The following is a 21,427-nucleotide window of genomic DNA, read 5'->3' as shown; positions in this document are numbered from 1 at the left end:
TTATATGCAGACGACAGAAGGAAGGTGTTCTGGTAAGGAACAGAATTTATCCACAAGACGGAAGGCAGGTGTTCTGGTAACAGAATTTATCTACAAGATAGAAGGCAGGTGTTCTGGAAAGTAACAGAATTTATGTACAAGACAGAAGGCAGGTGTTCTGGTAAGGAACAGAATTTATCCACAAGACGGAAGGCAGGTGTTCTGGTAACAGAATTTATCTACAAGACGGAAGGCAGGTGTTCTGGTAACAGAATTTATCTACAAGATAGAAGGCAGGTGTTCTGGTAACAGAATTTATCTACAAGACAGAAGGCAGGTGTTCTGGTAAGTAACAGAATTTATCTACAAGACAGAAAGCAGGTGTTCTGGAAAGTAACAGAATTTATGTACAAGACAGAAGGCAGGTGTTCTGGAAAGTAACAGAATTTATGTACAAGACAGAAGGCAGGTGTTCTGGTAAGTAACAGAATTTATGTACAAGACAGAAGGCAGGTGTTCTGGTAAGTAACAAATTTATGGCGTACAAGACAGAGAGGCAGGTGTTCTGGTAAGTAACAGAATTTATCTACAAGATAGAAGGCAGGTGTTCTGGTAACAGAATTTATCTACAAGATAGAAGGCAGGTGTTCTGGTAAGTAACAGAATTTATGTACAAGACAGAAGGCAGGTGTTCTGGTAAGTAACAGAATTTATCTACAAGACAGAAGGCAGGTGTTCTGGTAAGTAACAGAATTTATCTACAAGACAGAAGGCAGGTGTTCTGGTAACAGAATTTATCTACAAGATAGAAGGCAGGTGTTCTGGTAAGTAACAGAACTTATGTACAAGACAGAAGGCAAGTGTTCTGGTAAGTAACAGAATTTATGTACAAGACAGAAGGCAGGTGTTCTGGTAACAGAATTTATCTACAAGACAGAAGGCAGGTGTTCTGGTAACAGAATTTATCTACAAGACAGAAGGCAGGTGTTCTGGTAACAGAATTTATCTACAAGACAGAAGGCAGGTGTTCTGGTAACAGAATTTATCTACAAGATAGAAGGCAGGTGTTCTGGTAAGGAACAGAATTTGTGTACGAGACAGAAGGCAGGTGTTCTGGTAAGGAACAGAATTTGTGTACGAGACAGAAGGCAGGTGTTCTGGAAAGTAACAGAATTTGTGTACGAGACAGAAGGCAGGTGTTCTGGAAAGTAACAGAATTTGTGTACGAGACAGAAGGCAGGTGTTCTGGAAAGTAACAGAATTTATGTACAAGACAGAAGGCAGGTGTTCTGGTAACAGAATTTATCTACAAGATAGAAGGCAGGTGTTCTGGAAAGTAACAGAATTTATGTACAAGACAGAAGGCATGTGTTCTAGTAACAGAATTTATCTACAAGATAGAAGGCAGGTGTTCTGGTAACAGAATTTATCTACAAGATAGAAGGCAGGTGTTCTGGAAAGTAACAGAATTTATGTACAAGACAGAAGGCAGGTTTTCTAGTAACAGAATTTATCTACAAGATAGAAGGCAGGTGTTCTAGTAACAGAATTTATCTACAAGATAGAAGGCAGGTGTTCTAGTAACAGAATTTATCTACAAGATAGAAGACAGGTGTTCTGGTAAGGAATAGAATTTATCTACAAGACGGAAGGCAGTGTTCTGGTAACAAAATTTATCTACAAGATAAAAGGCAGGTGTTCTGGCAAGTAACAGAATTTGTGTACGAGAAAGAAGGCAGGTGTTCTGGAAAGTAACAGAATTTGTGTACGAGACAGAAGGCAGGTGTTCTGGAAAGTAACAGAATTTATGTGCGAGAGAGAAGGCAGGTGTTCTGGAAAGTAACAAAATTTATGTACAAGACAGAAGGCAGGTGTTCTGGTAAGTAACAGAATTTATGTACAAGACAGAAGGCAGGTGTTCTAGTAACAGAATTTATCTACAAGAGAGAAGGCAGGTGTTCTGGTAAGGAACAGAATTTATGTACAAGACGGAAGGCAGGTGTTCTGGTAACAGAATATATCTACAAGATAGAAGGCAGGTGTTCTGGAAAGTAACAGAATTTATCTACAAGATAGAAGGCAGGTGTTCTGGTAAGGAACAGAATTTATCTACAAGATGGAAGGCAGGTGTTCTGGTAACAGAATTTATCTACAAGATAGAAGGCAGGTGTTCTGGAAAGTAACAAAATTTATGTACAAGACAGATGGCAGGTGTTCTGGTAACAGAATTTATCTACAAGATAGAAGGCAGGTATTCTGGTAAGGAACAGAATTTGTGTACGAGACAAAAGGCAGGTGTTTTGGTAAGTAACAGAATTTGTGTATGAGACAGAAGGCAGGTGTTCTGGAAAGTAACAGAATTTGTGTACGAGACAGAAGGCAGGTGTTCTGGAAAGTAACAGAATTTATCTACAAGATAGAAGGCAGGTGTTCTGGTAAGGAACAGAATTTGTGTACGAGACAGAAGGCAGGTGTTCTGGAAAGTAACAGAATTTGTGTACGAGACAGAAGGCAGGTGTTCTGGTAAGTAACAGAATTTGTGTACGAGACAGAAGGCAGGTGTTCTGGAAAGTAACAGAATTTATGTACGAGACAGAAAAAAGGTGTTCTGGTAAGGAACAGAATTTATCCACAAGACGGAAGGCAGGTGTTCTGGTAACAGAATTTATCTACAAGACAGAAGGCAGGTGTTCTGGTAAGTAACAAAATTTATGTACAAGACAGATGGCAGGTGTTCTGGTAACAGAATTTATCTACAAGATAGAAGGCAGGTATTCTGGTAAGGAACAGAATTTGTGTACGAGACAAAAGGCAGGTGTTTTGGTAAGTAACAGAATTTGTGTACGAGACAGAAGGCAGGTGTTCTGGAAAGTAACAGAATTTGTGTACGAGACAGAAGGCAGGTGTTCTGGAAAGTAACAGAATTTATGTACGAGACAGAAGGCAGGTGTTCTGGAAAGTAACAGAATTTATGTACGAGACAGAAGGCAGGTGTTCTGGAAAGTAACAGAATTTATGTACAAGACAGAAGGCAGGTGTTCTGGTAAGTAACAGAATTTATGTACAAGACAAAAGGCAGGTGTTCTGGTAACAGAATTTATCTACAAGACGGAAAGCAGGTGTTCTGGTAACAGAATTTATCTACAAGATAGAAGGCAGGTGTTCTGGTAAGGAACAGAATTTATCTACAAGATAGAAGGCAGGTGTTCTGGTAAGGAACAGAATTTATGTACAAGACAGAAGGCAGGTGTTCTGGTAAGTAACAGAATTTATCTACAAGACAGAAGGCAGGTGTTCTGGTAACAGAATTTATCTACAAGATAGAAGGCAGGTGTTCTGGAAAGTAACAGAATTTATGTACAAGACAGAAGGCATGTGTTCTAGTAACAGAATTTATCTACAAGATAGAAGGCAGGTGTTCTGGTAACAGAATTTATCTACAAGATAGAAGGCAGGTGTTCTGGAAAGTAAGAGAATTTATGTACAAGACAGAAGGCAGGTGTTCTAGTAACAGAATTTATCTACAAGATAGAAGGCAGGTGTTCTAGTAACAGAATTTATCTACAAGATAGAAGGCAGGTGTTCTAGTAACAGAATTTATCTACAAGATAGAAGACAGGTGTTCTGGTAAGGAACAGAATTTATCTACAAGACGGAAGGCAGTGTTCTGGTAACAAAATTTATCTACAAGATAAAAGGCAGGTGTTCTGGTAAGGAACAGAATTTGTGTGCAAGATAGAAGGCAGGTGTTCTGGCAAGTAACAGAATTTGTGTACGAGAAAGAAGGCAGGTGTTCTGGAAAGTAACAGAATTTGTGTACGAGACAGAAGGCAGGTGTTCTGGAAAGTAACAGAATTTATGTGCGAGAGAGAAGGCAGGTGTTCTGGTAAGTAACAAAATTTATGTACAAGACAGAAGGCAGGTGTTCTGATAAGTAACAGAATTTATGTATAAGATAGAAGGTAGGTGTTCTGATAAGTAACAGAATTTATGTACAAGATTGAAGCAAGTAGGAAATAAAATTTTAAACATATTTCTAGATAAACTAATTATCCTGGTTTTATAATTTTAGAATTGTGTTTTACCATTTATGTTTTAAAATGTACATTTGAAAGGTAGATAATAAATTATTTTTTGGATAATTACATGAAAATAGTAAGGTTAATAACAGCCATCTTCTGAAACAAAAGACCTCTACCCTCAACTGTTAACTTTCCTGTTTTTTATGGACAGCTTTTATTATAGATTTGTCAACAAAAGTTCAGAAAATGTAAAAATTAAGAGCTTGTCAAGTTATATAGAAAAAAGGTTAGTTGAAAAACACAGTTCTGCCTCAAGTAAGACATGAGAAACATATGTAGTTAGACACTGGGTTATGCAGCCATAACTTTTATCACTCTAAACTCTCTGTACTCCTGCTGGGTGATTTATTACTATTTGCAGTAGTATGACAAAATTCAATTCAACACCTAAATACAAGGTGATTTTCATGTTAAGATTAACAACACTTCTTATTTAAAAATTTCATATGTATAATTTCTAAATGTGCCTAAATAAATACTGAACAGTTTTTGTCAGTGTTTTAACTGTTATTTTCTGTATCCTGATTCTACAAAGATTCACTTGATTTGAGAAACTATTTTAACTGTTATTATCCTGATTCTACAAAGATTCACTTGATTTGAGAAACTATTTTAACTGTTATTATCCTGATTCTACAAAGATTCACTTGATTTGAGAAACTATTTTAACTGTTATTTTCTGTATCCTGATTCTACAAAGATTCACTTGATTTGAGAAACTATTTTAACTGTTATTTTCTGTATCCTGATTCTACAAAGATTCACTTGATTTGAGAAACTATTTTAACTGTTATTATCCTGATTCTACAAAGATTCACTTGATTTGAGAAACTATTTTAACTGTTATTATCCTGATTCTACAAAGATTCACTTGATTTGAGAAACTATTTTAACTGTTATTATCCTGATTCTACAAAGATTCACTTGATTTGAGAAACTATTTTAACTGTTATTTTCTGTATCCTGATTCTACAAAGATTCACTTGATTTGAGAAACTATTTTAACTGTTATTTTCTGTATCCTGATTCTACAAAGATTCACTTGATTTGAGAAACTATTTTTTAACTGTTATTTTCTGTATCCTGATTCTACAAAGATTCACTTGATTTGAGAAACTATTTTAACTGTTATTTTCTGTATCCTGATTCTACAAAGATTCACTTGATTTGAGAAACTATTTTAACTGTTATTATCCTGATTCTACAAAGATTCACTTGATTTGAGAAACTATTTTAACTGTTATTTTCTGTATCCTGATTCTACAAAGATTCACTTGATTTGAGAAACTATTTTAACTGTTATTTTCTGTATCCTGATTCTACAAAGATTCACTTGATTTGAGAAACTATTTTAACTGTTATTTTCTGTATCCTGATTCTACAAAGATTCACTTGATTTGAGAAACTATTTTAACTGTTATTTTCTGTATCCTGATTCTACAAAGATTCACTTGATTTGAGAAACTATTTTAACTGTTATTATCCTGATTCTACAAAGATTCACTTGATTTGAGAAACTATTTTAACTGTTATTATCCTGATTCTACAAAGATTCACTTGATTTGAGAAACTATTTTAACTGTTATTATCCTGATTCTACAAAGATTCACTTGATTTGAGAAACTATTTTAACTGTTATTTTCTGTATCCTGATTCTACAAAGATTCACTTGATTTGAGAAACTATTTTAACTGTTATTATCCTGATTCTACAAAGATTCACTTGATTTGAGAAACTATTTTAACTGTTATTTTCTGTATCCTGATTCTACAAAGATTCACTTGATTTGAGAAACTATTTTAACTGTTATTTTCTGTATCCTGATTCTACAAAGATTCACTTGATTTGAGAAACTATTTTAACTGTTATTTTCTGTATCCTGATTCTACAAAGATTCACTTGATTTGAGAAACTATTTTAACTGTTATTTTCTGTATCCTGATTCTACAAAGATTCACTTGATTTGAGAAACTATTTTAACTGTTATTTTCTGTATCCTGATTCTACAAAGATTCACTTGATTTGAAACTATTTTAACTGTTATTTTCTGTATCCTGATTCTACACTCATCTTAACAAATAATTAAAATAATCTAAATCTACCAAATTTTTCTTCTAGAATTATTGCTGCCTGTAACAAGAACTGTTTATTTTAAATAACTTAAAGCTCCTAACAATTTACATCTGTTTATATTTATTGTTTCATTGTCCTTTCAACTGCATATAATGTGTGACCCAAGTTATAAATCACTGAATACATAGCTCATATAACATCAGTGAATGACATAAGCACATCTCAAAGAATTTTGTTTATCTTGCCTAATCTAACCTAACAAGTTTCAATCTTTACATTGTAATTCCTATAAAGGTAATAACTAAAAACCGTACATGAAAACAAGAAATACAGTAGTTATGTTTGATTTGATTTTTATTTCTGTTGGGCTTGATAAAACTTATGCTCAATATTTATTTTTTGTACAATGATGGTACTGGTACAGTAAATATTTTATTTACTTAAATAATGCACCTGAGAACATAAAACAATCTTCTATAACTCAACTTAGTTGGGTATCTAACTACTACATAACAGGCTTCAAGTAATTCAGTATTACCACTGGAAGAGAAACAGACTCTGAACACATCATCTGACATATTAAAACTATGCATTTCTCATGGTTATAAACGATGAAACGTAAAGTGTCAGAAAAATACTAGAAGTTTGTGAAAGATGAACATAGCAAGTTGTTTGATTTTATAGTTTAGGAAGTACTAGAAGTTTGTGAAAGATGAACATAGCAAGTTGTTTGATTTTATAGGTTAGGAAGTACTAGAAGTTTGTGAAAGATGAACATAGCAAGTTGTTTGATTTTATAGTTTAGGAAGTACTAGAAGTTTGTGAAAGATGAACATAACAAGTTGTTTGATTTTATAGTTTAGGAAGTACTAGAAGTTTGTGAAAGATGAACATAGCAAGTTGTTTGATTTTATAGTTTAGGAAGTACTAGAAGTTTGTGAAAGATGAACATAGCAAGTTGTTTGATTTTATAGTTTAGGAAGTACTAGAAGTTTGTGAAAGATGAACATAGCAAGTTGTTTGATTTTATAGTTTAGGAAGTACTAGAAGTTTGTGAAAGATGAACATAGCAAGTTGTTTGATTTTATAGGTTAGGAAGTACTAGAAGTTTGTGAAAGATGAACATAGCAAGTTGTTTGATTTTATAGTTTAGGAAGTACTAGAAGTTTGTGAAAGATGAACATAGCAAGTTGTTTGATTTTATAGTTTAGGAAGTACTAGAAGTTTGTGAAAGAGGATATGAGAGGTGAACATAGCAAGTTGTTTGATTTTATAGTTTAGGAAGTACTAGAAGTTTGTGAAAGATGAACATAGCAAGTTGTTTGATTTTATAGTTTAGGAAATACTAGAAGTTTGTGAAAGATGAACATAGCAAGTTGTTTGATTTTATAGGTTAGGAAGTACTAGAAGTTTGTGAAAGATGAACATAGCAAGTTGTTTGATTTTATAGTTTAGGAAGTACTAGAAGTTTGTGAAAGATGAACATAGCAAGTTGTTTGATTTTATAATTTAGGAAGTACTAGAAGTTTGTGAAAGATGAACATAGCAAGTTGTTTGATTTTATAATTTAGGAAGTACTAGAAGTTTGTGAAAGATGAACATAGCAAGTTGTTTGATTTTATAGTTTAGGAAGTACTAGAAGTTTGTGAAAGATGAACATAGCAAGTTGTTTGATTTTATAGTTTAGGAAGTACTAGAAGTTTGTGAAAGATGAACATAGCAAGTTGTTTGATTTTATAGTTTAGGAAGTACTAGAAGTTTGTGAAAGATGAACATAGCAAGTTGTTTGATTTTATAGGTTAGGAAGTACTAGAAGTTTGTGAAAGATGAACATAGCAAGTTGTTTGATTTTATAGGTTAGGAAGTACTAGAAGTTTGTGAAAGATGAACATAGCAAGTTGTTTGATTTTATAATTTAGGAAGTACTAGAAGTTTGTGAAAGATGAACATAGCAAGTTGTTTGATTTTATAGTTTAGGAAGTACTAGAAGTTTGTGAAAGATGAACATAGCAAGTTGTTTGATTTTATAATTTAGGAAGTACTAGAAGTTTGTGAAAGATGAACATAGCAAGTTGTTTGATTTTATAGTTTAGGAAGTACTAGAAGTTTGTGAAAGATGAACATAGCAAGTTGTTTGATTTTATAATTTAGGAAGTACTAGAAGTTTGTGAAAGATGAACATAGCAAGTTGTTTGATTTTATAGTTTAGGAAGTACTAGAAGTTTGTGAAAGATGAACATAGCAAGTTGTTTGATTTTATAATTTAGGAAGTACTAGAAGTTTGTGAAAGATGAACATAGCAAGTTGTTTGATTTTATAGTTTAGGAAGTACTAGAAGTTTGTGAAAGAGGATATGAGAGGTGAACATAGCAAGTTGTTTGATTTTATAGTTTAGGAAGTACTAGAAGTTTGTGAAAGAGGATATGAGAGGTGAACATAGCAAGTTGTTTGATTTTATAGTTTAGGAAGTACTAGAAGTTTGTGAAAGAGGATATGAGAGGGAACATATAAGTTGTTTGATTTTATAGGTTAGGACGTACTAGAAGTTTGTGAAAGAGGATATGAGAGGTGAACATAGCAAGTTGTTTGATTTTATAGTTTAGGACCCTGTATACAAAACACTGGAAGCTACAAAAATTCTGCTTTGCATTAGTAATATCTATGTTACAGTGAGTAATTTACCTAAACTTTGATATTGCAGAGAGATAGGTAGATAAATTAGAGAAGTGGTAGACCTCAACAGTAGATGTCACAGTTCTCATAATAAGAGAAATTAAAGCTTATTTTAAATAATTCTTTATAACATTAAAAATTTAAAACTTGTATTGAAATTTGATTTACCAACTACACTTTTATGCCAAGCTTATTCATATACAGTTTAATTAAGTTTACAAGTAATTCTGTAAAAGGTTTTCACATGTGTACTTTTAGCTACCTATTGTTGGAGAGAGAAACTGTAAAATGATGAGACTTGTGCTGAGGGACAACAGATTCCCTTAAAAAGGTTAACTTACATGATAATGTTAGTTTGGGTACAAATGCACATACTTGACTTAAAATGAATTAATAATATTTAGACATAATACTTGTGTCTGATCAAGTGGGTTAATAACAATAAATTAATTTTTAAATTAGAAAATCTGATGAGGTGTTATTAGAGGGCACCACCTTTTGCACATTATTTTCCAAAGGTAATAATGCTAGATAATCAATACCTTGAAAATTACATACCTATTAAGCATAAAATAAAAATAGAAAAACATATAAACTAGGTTTAAGTACACAAGTAGAAAGAGTTCACAAAATCTTTCAAGCCAAACTCATCTAGGATGAGTTAACCATACAGTCTTTACAATTACACCCTAAGAATTCAGTAAAACTAGCGCATCTTTCAAACAAACCCTAATTATGAAGAGTTATGTCACCCAATCTTTTTTAATAATCCCTTTATAGAAAAAGATCAACAGCACTAACGAATCTTTCTGAACAAACTATCTAGAAAGAGTAAAGCAAATATAACCAATCTTTGAAAACAAATGTCTGAGAAGAGTTTAACTAAGTTAACCCTTCCATTTTGAGTTAAGTCAGCACCTAACCATGAAGGTATCCAAACTTTTTGATGATGTACAGATTCTGAAGATTATTAGTAAACATTATGAATCTTTCTTACACAAAATATATCTTTCAATTAAGATTTTTAATTAAAGATTTTCTTTCAGAATGTTGACTCTTAAACTGTCCAGAGTATTGTTTATTTTTGGATTAGAAATACTTTTATACATCAGAATTTCACACATGACATCTTTATAACCTCATCAGAATTTCACACGTGACATCTTTATAACCTCCAGATAATCATCAAATTTTTATAAGATAAATCTTTATTTTATCTGTTGTTTTCACTATCAGATCAGAATCTCTACTTGTTCAGTAGACTTGATCTCGTAACCACGATAAACAAATAGGAAATAAATATAAGTTGTGTTTTTCTAGAATGATTATAACTTGATTACACAAAGGTTTAGTTTAAATCTCATAACATTATACATTTATTATACAAAACTTTCAGCCATTGCTGGCTAACATCACAGACGTTGCACTAATGCAGTGCATGTGTAATAATATTACTGTACCCAAGAATATAAAACTGACTTTTAGAAATGTGACCTGTCTTGACTGTGTTTTAGTGGACTACTATACTTTGTAAAATAGTCACATTTCACTTTTAATACATTATATATGTATATATATTACTAATTAAAAACTTAAGAACAGTAAATAAGTATAGTAAACAATTATATCTTCCAGATATGACTTTTGCACTCATTCACTGTTTGCTATAGGTTGCTAAGCCTTTTAAAATTTCTCACACGGAAAATGAGAAATAAGAAAAATCATAACAATGTAAATACCACAATAATTCTACTATACTGCATTACACACTGCATCAATACCACAAGAACTCTACTATACTGCATTACACACTGCATCAATACCACAAGAACTCTACTATACTGCATTACACACTGCATCAATACCACAAGAACTCTACTATACTGCATTACACACTGCATCAATACCACAAGAACTCTACTATACTGCATTACACACTGCATCAATACCACAAGAACTCTACTATACTGCATTACACACTGCATCAATACCACAAGAACTCTACTATACTGCATTACACACTGCATCAATACCACAAGAACTCTACTATGCTGCGTTACACACTGCATCAATACCACAAGGAACTCTACTATGCTGCGTTACACACTGCATCAATACCACAAGAACTCTACTATGCTGCATTACACACACAGCATCAATACCACAAGAACTCTACTATACTGCGTTACACGCTGCATCAATACCACAGGAACTCTGCTATACTGCGTTACACACTGCATCAATACCACAAGAACTCTGCTATGCTGCATTACGCGCATCAATACCACAAGAACTCTGCTATGCTGCGTTACGCGCTGCATCAATACCACAAGGAACTCTGCTATACTGCGTTGCACGCTGCATCAATACCACAAGAACTCTACTATGCTGCGTTACGCACTGCATCAATACCACAGGAACTCTGCTATGCTGCGTTACACACTGCGTCAATACCACAAGGACTCTACTATGCTGCGTTACGCACTGCATCAATACCACAAGAACTCTGCTATGCTGCGTTACACGCTGCATCAATACCACAGGAACTCTGCTATGCTGCGTTACGCGCAAATCAATACCACAGGGACTTTGCTATGCTGCGTTGCACACTGCATCAATACCACAAGGAACTCTGTATGCTGCGTTACACACTGCATCAATACCACAAGAACTCTGCTATGCTGCGTTACACACTGTATCAATACCACAAGAACTCTGCTATGCTGCGTTACGCACTGTAATCAATACCACAGGAACTCTGCTATGCTGCGTTACACACTGTATCAATACCACAAGGACTCTGATGCTGCGTTACACACTGCATCAATACCACAGGAACTCTGCTATGCTGCGTTACACGCTGTCAATGCCACAAGGAACTCTGCTATGCTGCGTTACACACTGCATCAATACCACAGGAACTCTGCTGTGCTGCGTTACGCACTGCAAATCAGTACCACAGGAACTCTACTGTGCTGCGTTACGCACTGTAATCAATACCACAAGGACTCTCTACTATGCTGCGTTACACACTGTATCAGTACCACAAGAACTCTGCTATGCTTTTTTACACGTTGCATCAGTACCACAAGAACTCTGCTATGCTGCGTTACGCGCTGCATCAGTACCACAAGGAACTCTGCTATGCTGCGTTACACACTGCATCAGTACCACAAGGAACTCTGCTATGCTGCGTTACACACTGTATCAATACCACAAGGACTCTGCTATGCTGCGTTACACACTGCATCAATACCACAAGAACTCTGCTATGCTGCGTTACACGCTGTATCAATACCACAAGGAACTCTGCTATGCTGCGTTACGCACTGCATCAGTTCCACAAGGAACTCTGCTATGCTGCGTTACACGCTGCATCAATACCACAAGGACTCTGCTATGCTGCGTTACGCACTGCATCAGTACCACAAGACTCTGCTATGCTGCGTTACACGCTGTAATCAATACCACAAGACCTCTGCTATGCTGCGTTACGCACTGCAATCAATGCCACAAGGAACTCTGCTATGCTTTATTACGCATCGCATCAATACCACAAGAACTCTGCTATGCTGCGTTACACACTGCATCAGTACCACAAGAACTCTGCTATGCTGCGTTACACGCTGCAAATCAATACCACAGGAACTCTGCTATGCTGCGTTACACACTGCATCATCATACCACAAGAACTCTGCTATGCTGCGTTACGCACTGCATCAATACCACAAGGGACTCTGCTATGCTGCGTTACGCACTGCATCAATACCACAAGGAACTCTGCTATGCTGCGTTACGCACATGTATCAATACCACAAGAACTCTGCTATGCTGCGTTACGCACTGCATCAGTACCACAAGAACTCTGCTATGCTGCGTTACGCGCTGCATCAATACCACAAGACTCTGCTATGCTGCGTTACACACTGTAATCAATTCCACAAGGACTCTGCTATGCTGCGTTACGCACTGCATCAATGCCACAAGGGACTCTGCTATGCTGCGTTACACGCTGCATCAATACCACAAGGGACTCTGCTATGCTGCGTTACGCACTGCATCAATACCACAGGAACTCTGCTATGCTGCGTTACACGCTGCATCAATACCACAAGAACTCTACTATGCTGCGTTACACACTGCAATCAATACCACAAGGAACTCTGCTATGCTGCGTTACGCACTGTATCAGTTCCACAGGAACTCTGCTATGCTGCGTTACACACTGCATCAATACCACAAGAACTCTGCTATGCTGCGTTACACACTGCATCAATACCACAAGAACTCTACTATGCTGCGTTACACACTGCATCAATACCACAAGAACTCTGCTATACTTCATTACACACTGCATCAATACCACAAGGACTCTACTATGCTGCATTACACTGTAATCAATACCACAAGAACTCTACTATACTTTATTACATATTGCATCAATACCACAAGAACTCTACTACACTTCATTACACATTTCATCAATACCACAAGAAATCTACTATACTGCATTACACATTGCATGAATACCACAAGAACTCTACTATACTGCATTACACACTGCATCAATACCACAAGAACTCTACTATACTGCATTACACACTGTATCAATACCACAAGAATTCTACTATACTTCATTACACATTGCATCAATACCACAAGAAATCTACTATACTGCATTACACACTGTATCAATACCACAAGAATTCTACTATACTTCATTACACAGTGTATCAATACCACAAGAATTCTACTATACTTCATTACACACTGTATCAATACCACAAGAATTCTACTATACTTCATTACACATTGCATCAATACCACAAGAAATCTACTATACTGCATTACACACTGTATCAATACCACAAGAATTCTACCGTACTTCATTACACATTGTAACTAAGTTGTATTTAAATCTAAATGAAATATCAAGTCGACTGAAGACTCAACCTACTTTCTTGAAGTCATTTTAAAAGGAGAAGATGATGTCATAACACTTAAAAATGGCTGAGAAAGCCACTCAGGGGACAATCTGAAATTTCAATTGGTCATTCATGTCATAGACAGAAGTGTATATAACGGAGATTTTCCAAAACTGGAAAGAAGTGAGTGGGGCCACTGTGTTTGATTAAGTACACAACTGATATCTCAGCAAATAGAAAACACAAGAGGTTATCTTGTATTAAAGTCTGTCAATATTGGTAATTTGAGTTCCTAATTCATGCAAAACAATAGAACTTATATCTTGACATCACAAACAGTTTTTCATTCATTCATCATACCACACGACAGAAAAATCCATTTTTAGGTGCATTTTTAAAATATTTACTTTCAAATTAAGTAATTTATAATATTATTAAATAAAAATTGTTCAGTGCTTCACTTTCACAAGTATCAAAAGTAGGCTTAAATTTTACAAACAACAGAAGTCTGGTTACGTACTTTATTTTGGAGTCTGGTTACGTACTTTATTTTGAAGTCTGGTTACGTACTTTATTTTGAAGTCTGGTTACGTACTTTATTTCAAGTGTCTCATTTTAATTCTTTGTTTATTCATTATTATAAAAGAAATTAAAATGTAAAAATTGAAATATTTTTAGTTAAGACTGAGTAAAATAAGTAATAATAATAATAATATAATAAAAATGGTTCACAAAGCATGGACTTGTATAAGCAGCTTGTAGTAGGTAGTGTAATTTGATTGTATAACATGAACTGCACATGCCTCAAGTAACAACTTATTTTAGCATGAATACTAGTGAAACATCATTAAAAGGACAGTAAAACTGTAAAAATTAATTATAAATATACTGTCATAAGCTTAAGACTATTTCAAAGTAAACAAATGCAGTTTCATGCTATGTTTGAATTTGACCAATCCTGTATCAAGTTAAGGTAGATAAAATATAAATTGGAATGCATTTTGGAAGCTTTAGAATTTACATTAGTGTGAAATTTTTGAGATAAAGAAAAGTGATCTTTAATCTTACCATGAAAATCACTTTGCACATAAACTATTAATAACACTTCACTAAAAATACTTTTTGTATGTGAAAGACTTATAATTTTAACTGTAAGACTGCTAAACTCTATAAAGCTATATACACTATACTAGAAGTCAGAAGCATTGAATCTACTAAAACTTTATAAATGAGTAGAAAGAGGTCAAACTGTTCAGTCAAATTGACTGAACTCACGTTGAAAGAGTTAAACTCTCACAGTATTTTTACTTAAAAACAGTTTTTTGTTTCATAACAACAAACCATTCACTAAACATACCTCAACTGACTCTTCACCTCTCTCCTCATCAGAAGATGACTCTTCTTCTTCAGCCTCCTGTAACCACTTGATGAATGGTTTAGCTTTATCATGTATTTCATTTCCAATTTCCTTACTCACATACTTCTTGGAAACCTATATAATAAACATCAGATTTAATACCACAAAGTGGAAATAGTTACTAATTATTTCTGATAGCAAGGTAGGTCAAAACTAAACATTCAAGTTAATGTAGTATATTTTAAATCAATAAAGATGATACATTCACTGTCCAGGGTGGCTGGCTTTTTGTTTGTTTTTTTACACAACTATCCCTTCTAGAAAATAATGTATTCAGGTAAATCTAATTGTCTATATACACCTCATGTCTTATTTATCCCTTTCCAACTTGGGTATTCTTTACTATGCATGACAATGTTTTATTTCTCACATTCAATATTTTAAACTACTCTTTGTTTAGGTTATACCATTTAATATTACAAAAAATTAACTTAATCTATACCTTAATGGTACATAAGTTCTTTATTCTATCAGAAAACAAAAAATTCTGAACCTCCCCTAGTGTTACAATAACATCTCTATTTTATCCACTGCTCTTTCAAAATGTATGAAATTAATCATATATTGCTTCCTATAATATCATCATTTCAAAATGTATGAAATTAATCATATATTGCTTCCTATAATATCATCATTGCTCAGACAAACCATAGTTTGTATAGCCTCCAAATCTGTTTGATTACAAAGCTATAAAAAGAACATCCTGCAACATCTAGCTCTTTCAGCTTCTCTTTCATATTTAATTATAACCAACAGAAAAATGAAGGTTTTCATCTATCAAATGACATTGTATAACTGTGTTCTGAACAGATAAACATCAAGTTCACTCAGAGTACAAGCTTCATTCCCATGAGAAAAGTTAACAACTAGCTTAAATAAATTTGTAAGGCTCTTATTGCACATTTAGAAAGCCAGGATAATTTTAACAGTCAGAGGAAATTTTTGCATGATATTTTGCTATATTCTTTGGTGCATTATTTAATGAACTACTACCATGAGTATAAACTTAAGTCTATAATCAACAGTTGACACTGTAATACCGACTAAAACGAGTCTTTCAGTTGACACTGTAATACCGACTAAAACGAGTCTTTCAGTTGACACTGTAATACCGACTAAAACGAGTCTTTCAGTTGACACTGTAATACCGACTAAAATGAGTCTTTCAGTTAACATTGTAAGTCTTTCACATACAAAAATTCATATTTTCAAAGTACTTTTAATAAACTAAAATAAAGATTTGTCCATTAATATAACATGTATTTGATTTGGATAGTCCATGTGGCAAAGTGACTTTCATGTTAAAATTAAAAATAAGTTTTCCTGATCTTAGAAATCTTAAATTTCTTTTGTGTAATCTCTAAAACCTCCTAAATATATTTCAAATGTTATTTTTTTTACCCTAACTCAAAACAAGATCATTTTGAATAACCTTGTAACCACAAAAAAATCAAAACCTGAAATTTCTTTTCTTTCTAGAATGACTTCAAATTGTAACATGAAACTACATTATCCTAAGGAGCTTTAAGTTTACAATTGAATTGTATTGTTTTCCTGTCTTTTGAACAATGTCCAACAATTGATTGTAAATCACTCTGGGCATATGCAGCTCATGTTACATTTGAATTACATTACCCAAAAGTTACTACAACCAATACAGGCATCTATCATGTGTTTCTCTTGAAACATTTTTATATATTATTGATATTATTTATTTTAGTTAATCTAATCTTAACCTAAAAAAATTCCTATTTTTACAGTTTACTTTTATAATTATACATATAGAATTAACAACGGAAAACAAGAAATAAAATATTTAATCTTTTTCTCAACTGTTGAAGAAAGAGTGAACCTTTGTTTTTATACATATAGAATTAACAATGGAAAACAAGAAATAAAATATTTAATCTTTTTCTCAACTGTTGAAGAAAGAGTGAACCTTTATGTTTTTATACTACTCATAACATTGCACTTAATTTTATTTAATTAAACAACATAATGCAGACGAAGCTTCAAATATTAGACAAGTTCATCCAAACTAGTTAACTTCCCACAGGAGCAATATTGGTGCTCTCGAGTAAAACTGACATTTTATCATTCAAAAGATAACTTAATACAATGCATCATTTGATAGATAAAAACCTTGACTCCCTGATAAGTAATATACAATTAAACATCAGAGTGAACTATTAACAAATTGCACTATGTAACACAATCTTTACTTTTACTGGTTCCTGGACAGAAAGTGTTATTTTCCAATTGCTTATGCCCAAAGTAAATGGAAAAGACCTTTTTTTTTCTTCAAACTTTGCTATTGTGACCTGGGAGCGTATAACAAAAACATGATGGGAGACTATATTTGGGGGCTGATATCTGAAAGTGATTTACAGCCACAAACCTCAGAAAACTACTCACTTCTAAACATTTTTATATAACTTTAGTATAAATACATGTAAATCTTGATTCATATGTTGTTTTATTCAGACCTTATGAAAATGGAAATGTGCAAATTTGCCCGTTTTTACACAGAAAATAAGTTAATTTATAAATTTAATTATCCAGGTCACAAAAGCAAAGTTTGAAGGGAAAAATTGCCATTTTCTGTACTTTTACAACATAAGCAATTAAGAAATAACACATACTATCAAAGACCGAATTTGTGTTGCAGAGTGTTATGAAAGAGAATGTAACAGGTGGATGGGTGGAAGAGATCTGATTTTCTATTGAATAGCTCTCTAACCAAACTAAGTTGAAGACTAACAACTGGGGTTTGTGTGAACAATACAATTCTATATAGAGTAATGTATATTTAATTTGGTACTTTTTCAAAAGGTATTGGATAAAATAGAGATAATGACATGCTTAAGGAAAATGTGTGACACATATGAGGAAATGAGGATTTTTTAAAATATTACCTTAAAACTTATTATACTATTAAAATATAGATAAGCTAAGATTTTATGTTATTTTAATTAATATAACATAAAGTAGTTTAATTTAACAAAAGTTTGAATTAAAGATACTAAAAATGTGTGTTGTGTATAGTAAAGGATACCCATGCCAATAGGATTAAACAAATAATTTGTTTTAGCTAATACTACTAGAATCAGAGTTAGACTCCATAAATTCATTGGGAAACCTTTTGTATAATATTTTAAAAAATCTGATTTTCTGTGTACAAATACACTCAATGTTCACTAAGAGTTTGTAAAGTTTTGTTGAGATATACTTACAACATTAAAAGGTATAGTATGCATGTATTTAAGGTTATCAATGTTCACTAAGAGTTTGTAAAGTTTTGTTGAGATATACTTACAACATTAAAAGTTATAGTATGGATGCATTTAAGGTTATCTGGTGAATACAAAGTCAATGTGATAAGGATTGCATAGAGTTAAACATGTCTAAAATTATTTAATTAATTCACAGAATAACCTTTTCCAAAGATGCCAACCATTTTATCTGGTAAAGTGTGACAGTTATGAAATCTCTAGAAAAACGCCCTTTCTTTAAACATGTCTAACAGTATTTAATGAATACACACACACACACGGATACACTGAAACCAATGAGAAACTACTCAATCACACATTCCAATCCTCACTTAGAATAGCTTCATTTCTAACTCTACAGCTGCTAATAAAATGCAAATGAAAAACAATGGAAGTATTTGTTACCTTCTTGGCCCAGTCTATTAAAACTTCTTCTTCTAGTACGTCACTGTCATAGAAAGCTTTCAGTATATAAGGGACTTTGTTCATGAGTGAGTCCTTGTGCAGCTGCACCACCTGTTCCACCCCTCCTAGTAAGTACTTTTGGGCCTTGTGGTTTTCATGAGTGAACTTCAGAGATAGAGTACAAGTATTTTCATGAAACTTAACATTTCCTAACAGTACAAATGCAATTCCAATAGGTACTTACCTTTCTTCACATAAAACTATCCCAATCTGAACACATACACAGCATGTGACGACTCTCACCAATAGTATGGTACCACTGTATTGGCATAGCTAGCTACCAATGTTATTCCCATTTCATCCTTACTTTTGAGAAGAGACAGACTTTAAAAGAACACTGGCAAGTGTGTAAGAAGTAACTGTCGGAAATAGATATTTAGTGTAAGGAAACATTAACTTATTGTCTAACCTCTTCTCACAGATAGCTATAATCCCAGACTGCAAAAAAAGATGAGGAACTGAAAAGTGGGATGAAAATATCAAAGGTGGAAAGTAGATCATCACATTTGTTAAATGAACATAGACAAAGGTCTGATGGAATGAGAAATGAAAGATTCATCCCATGGAGTTAGTCCACAGGATGAAGCAATGGACCTAACAAAACCACATATGAAAACAGTGTGATGATGTCTGGATGACCAATGTTTAAATGAGGTTAAAATGAAGTAGAGATTGAGACAGAGAAAGCTGTACAAGTGAAGTAACTTAGTGGATTTTTAGGGTATCAGTATAGTAATTCATATATATATATTCCAAACACATCACTTTTCCCATCTCTATATATGAATATGGATGAACCTTATGATTAGGATTAGCAAATATAATTTGCAAAAAATATTTATCATACACACAAAGATACACACTACATAACACACACACGTATGATATTCAAAATGGTATTGTATTTAACAAAATTCTGGTACATTAGAGATTTGTACGCTGTTTTATTACAGCAGTTTTTAGAACATATTACTCTACATTGAAACAAAAATTAATTACTGAATAATATGTTTCTAAAGTGATAAGTAAGCAGTTTAAGCCCAAAATATACTAGCTAAACCAAAACAGACTATTTATATTGCTGGAAACTATTTACTGGCTGCTGTGCAACCAAGATAATGTAGGGAATAACATTTTCATAAACAGTTACACACATTTAAATACTTGAATTTATTGGATCTGATACAACCCGTACAGAGTCATATCATAAATATTTTCTCTCACTTTTATAAAGAAATTCAGATAATTTTTGTTGCAACAACTATGTTGTTAAGAAGTTGATAACTTATACTCCAATGTGTTCTCAGTCAGGATTTGGACAAACATTGTAGGAAATGTTCGCTTAGACTTATCAGATAAGCCTGGACTTTCTAGAAAGCCACAAACATTTTGTAATACTTTAGACAACTATCAACAAGTAAGAATCTCACATTACTATGTTTTCAATGCAGGGAAAGTTTGGGAATTGCGCTGCATGACCTTATTTTATATTGGCATTGTCAAACCCAGTAAACAGTGGAGATTTACTGCTTTATATCCCTGAAGAGGTATACAGTAAGACAAACCAAAGTAAGAAGGTGCCAGAAAACCAGTCTTTTCTTTGGTTGTGTTTTTCTTTTTCTGAAATATCATTGAGCAGAAAAGAAAACATCAGCTGAACATATGAATATACCTCACTACAAATTAAAACTTGTATCTTCTCTACAGGTAAAACCAAATACCTGAGAAGTCATACCAGAAGCATTTTCATATGTCACAGGAGTTTTAATATATACATTAAACTAAAATTCATTCTAAGATCTCTTATAATTTGGTAACAAGAAAAACTATAAAAAAATTTAAGCAACAGAATGAAAATACAGTAAAATAAAGCTGTTGAAAATAAAATGAAATGGCTGAGAAGCATAATCACAAATATGCAAAAACATGTCAGAACAATGTCATGCCAACCAATAAAGTGAGGATTGAGTGAGAACAGTAGAGGAAGCTACCTCATACAATATAAATAGCACAATATTACTGGTGGAGAGTAGTCACATGCTATGTTCAATTGCATGTAACAGACTTCCCATTATATGTTTACTTTAGTGGCTACATTTGTTTCTGTATAGCTTTCTTTTTGCATGTGATGTATATTTTTGACTGTGTATTGCCCAAGTCCCATCTGTTCTTAAAAATATTTCTTGAAAGTGAGAAGCAACAATATTTGTTTCTGAAAACATGCAAGATCATCATTGCAAGCACACTTTGGTAAATGTCCTAGAGCCTTGCATGATTCCTACAAAAAGGGACTAGCCGAGAGACAGAGAAGAATATTCTTAGCCAGCTTCAGTAGGTGTGCCTTAAACCTAGGAAGTTATAATTGTGATGAGAGTCTACGAATTGGAAAACTACACAATTTGGCCAAAAACATTTATACATATTTCAAACATTACAAACTGTTCAACATCAGCAAATTACTTCAGGCATTAGAATTTCTATGAGAACATTAATTCACTAGTACCAAGTGCAAGGCCAATCAAGAATCAGCAGCTATCTAGC

General features: G+C 33.3%; 1 protein-coding gene across 4 annotated transcripts in view; it reads right to left on the bottom strand.

The window, feature by feature from the left end:
• LOC143229964 (eukaryotic translation initiation factor 5-like) overlaps positions 1 to 21,427 on the bottom strand; it is an 80,722-nt gene that overhangs the window by 9,081 nt on the left and 50,214 nt on the right. For all 4 annotated transcript variants that reach the window (XM_076462859.1, XM_076462856.1, XM_076462858.1 and 1 more), the window contains 2 exons: positions 18,827 to 18,991; positions 15,090 to 15,224 (listed from right to left, as the gene is read on the bottom strand). In XM_076462859.1, the coding sequence (XP_076318974.1) occupies positions 15,090 to 15,224; positions 18,827 to 18,991 (300 nt within the window). The remainder of the gene's footprint in view (positions 1 to 15,089; positions 15,225 to 18,826; positions 18,992 to 21,427) is intronic.

The sequence above is a fragment of the Tachypleus tridentatus genome, chromosome 10, assembly GCF_004210375.1.
Source record: "Tachypleus tridentatus isolate NWPU-2018 chromosome 10, ASM421037v1, whole genome shotgun sequence".
NCBI classification, from domain to species: domain Eukaryota; kingdom Metazoa; phylum Arthropoda; class Merostomata; order Xiphosura; family Limulidae; genus Tachypleus; species Tachypleus tridentatus.
Note: the sequence above shows the minus strand (reverse complement) of the source record. Positions and strands in the feature narration are given on the sequence as shown.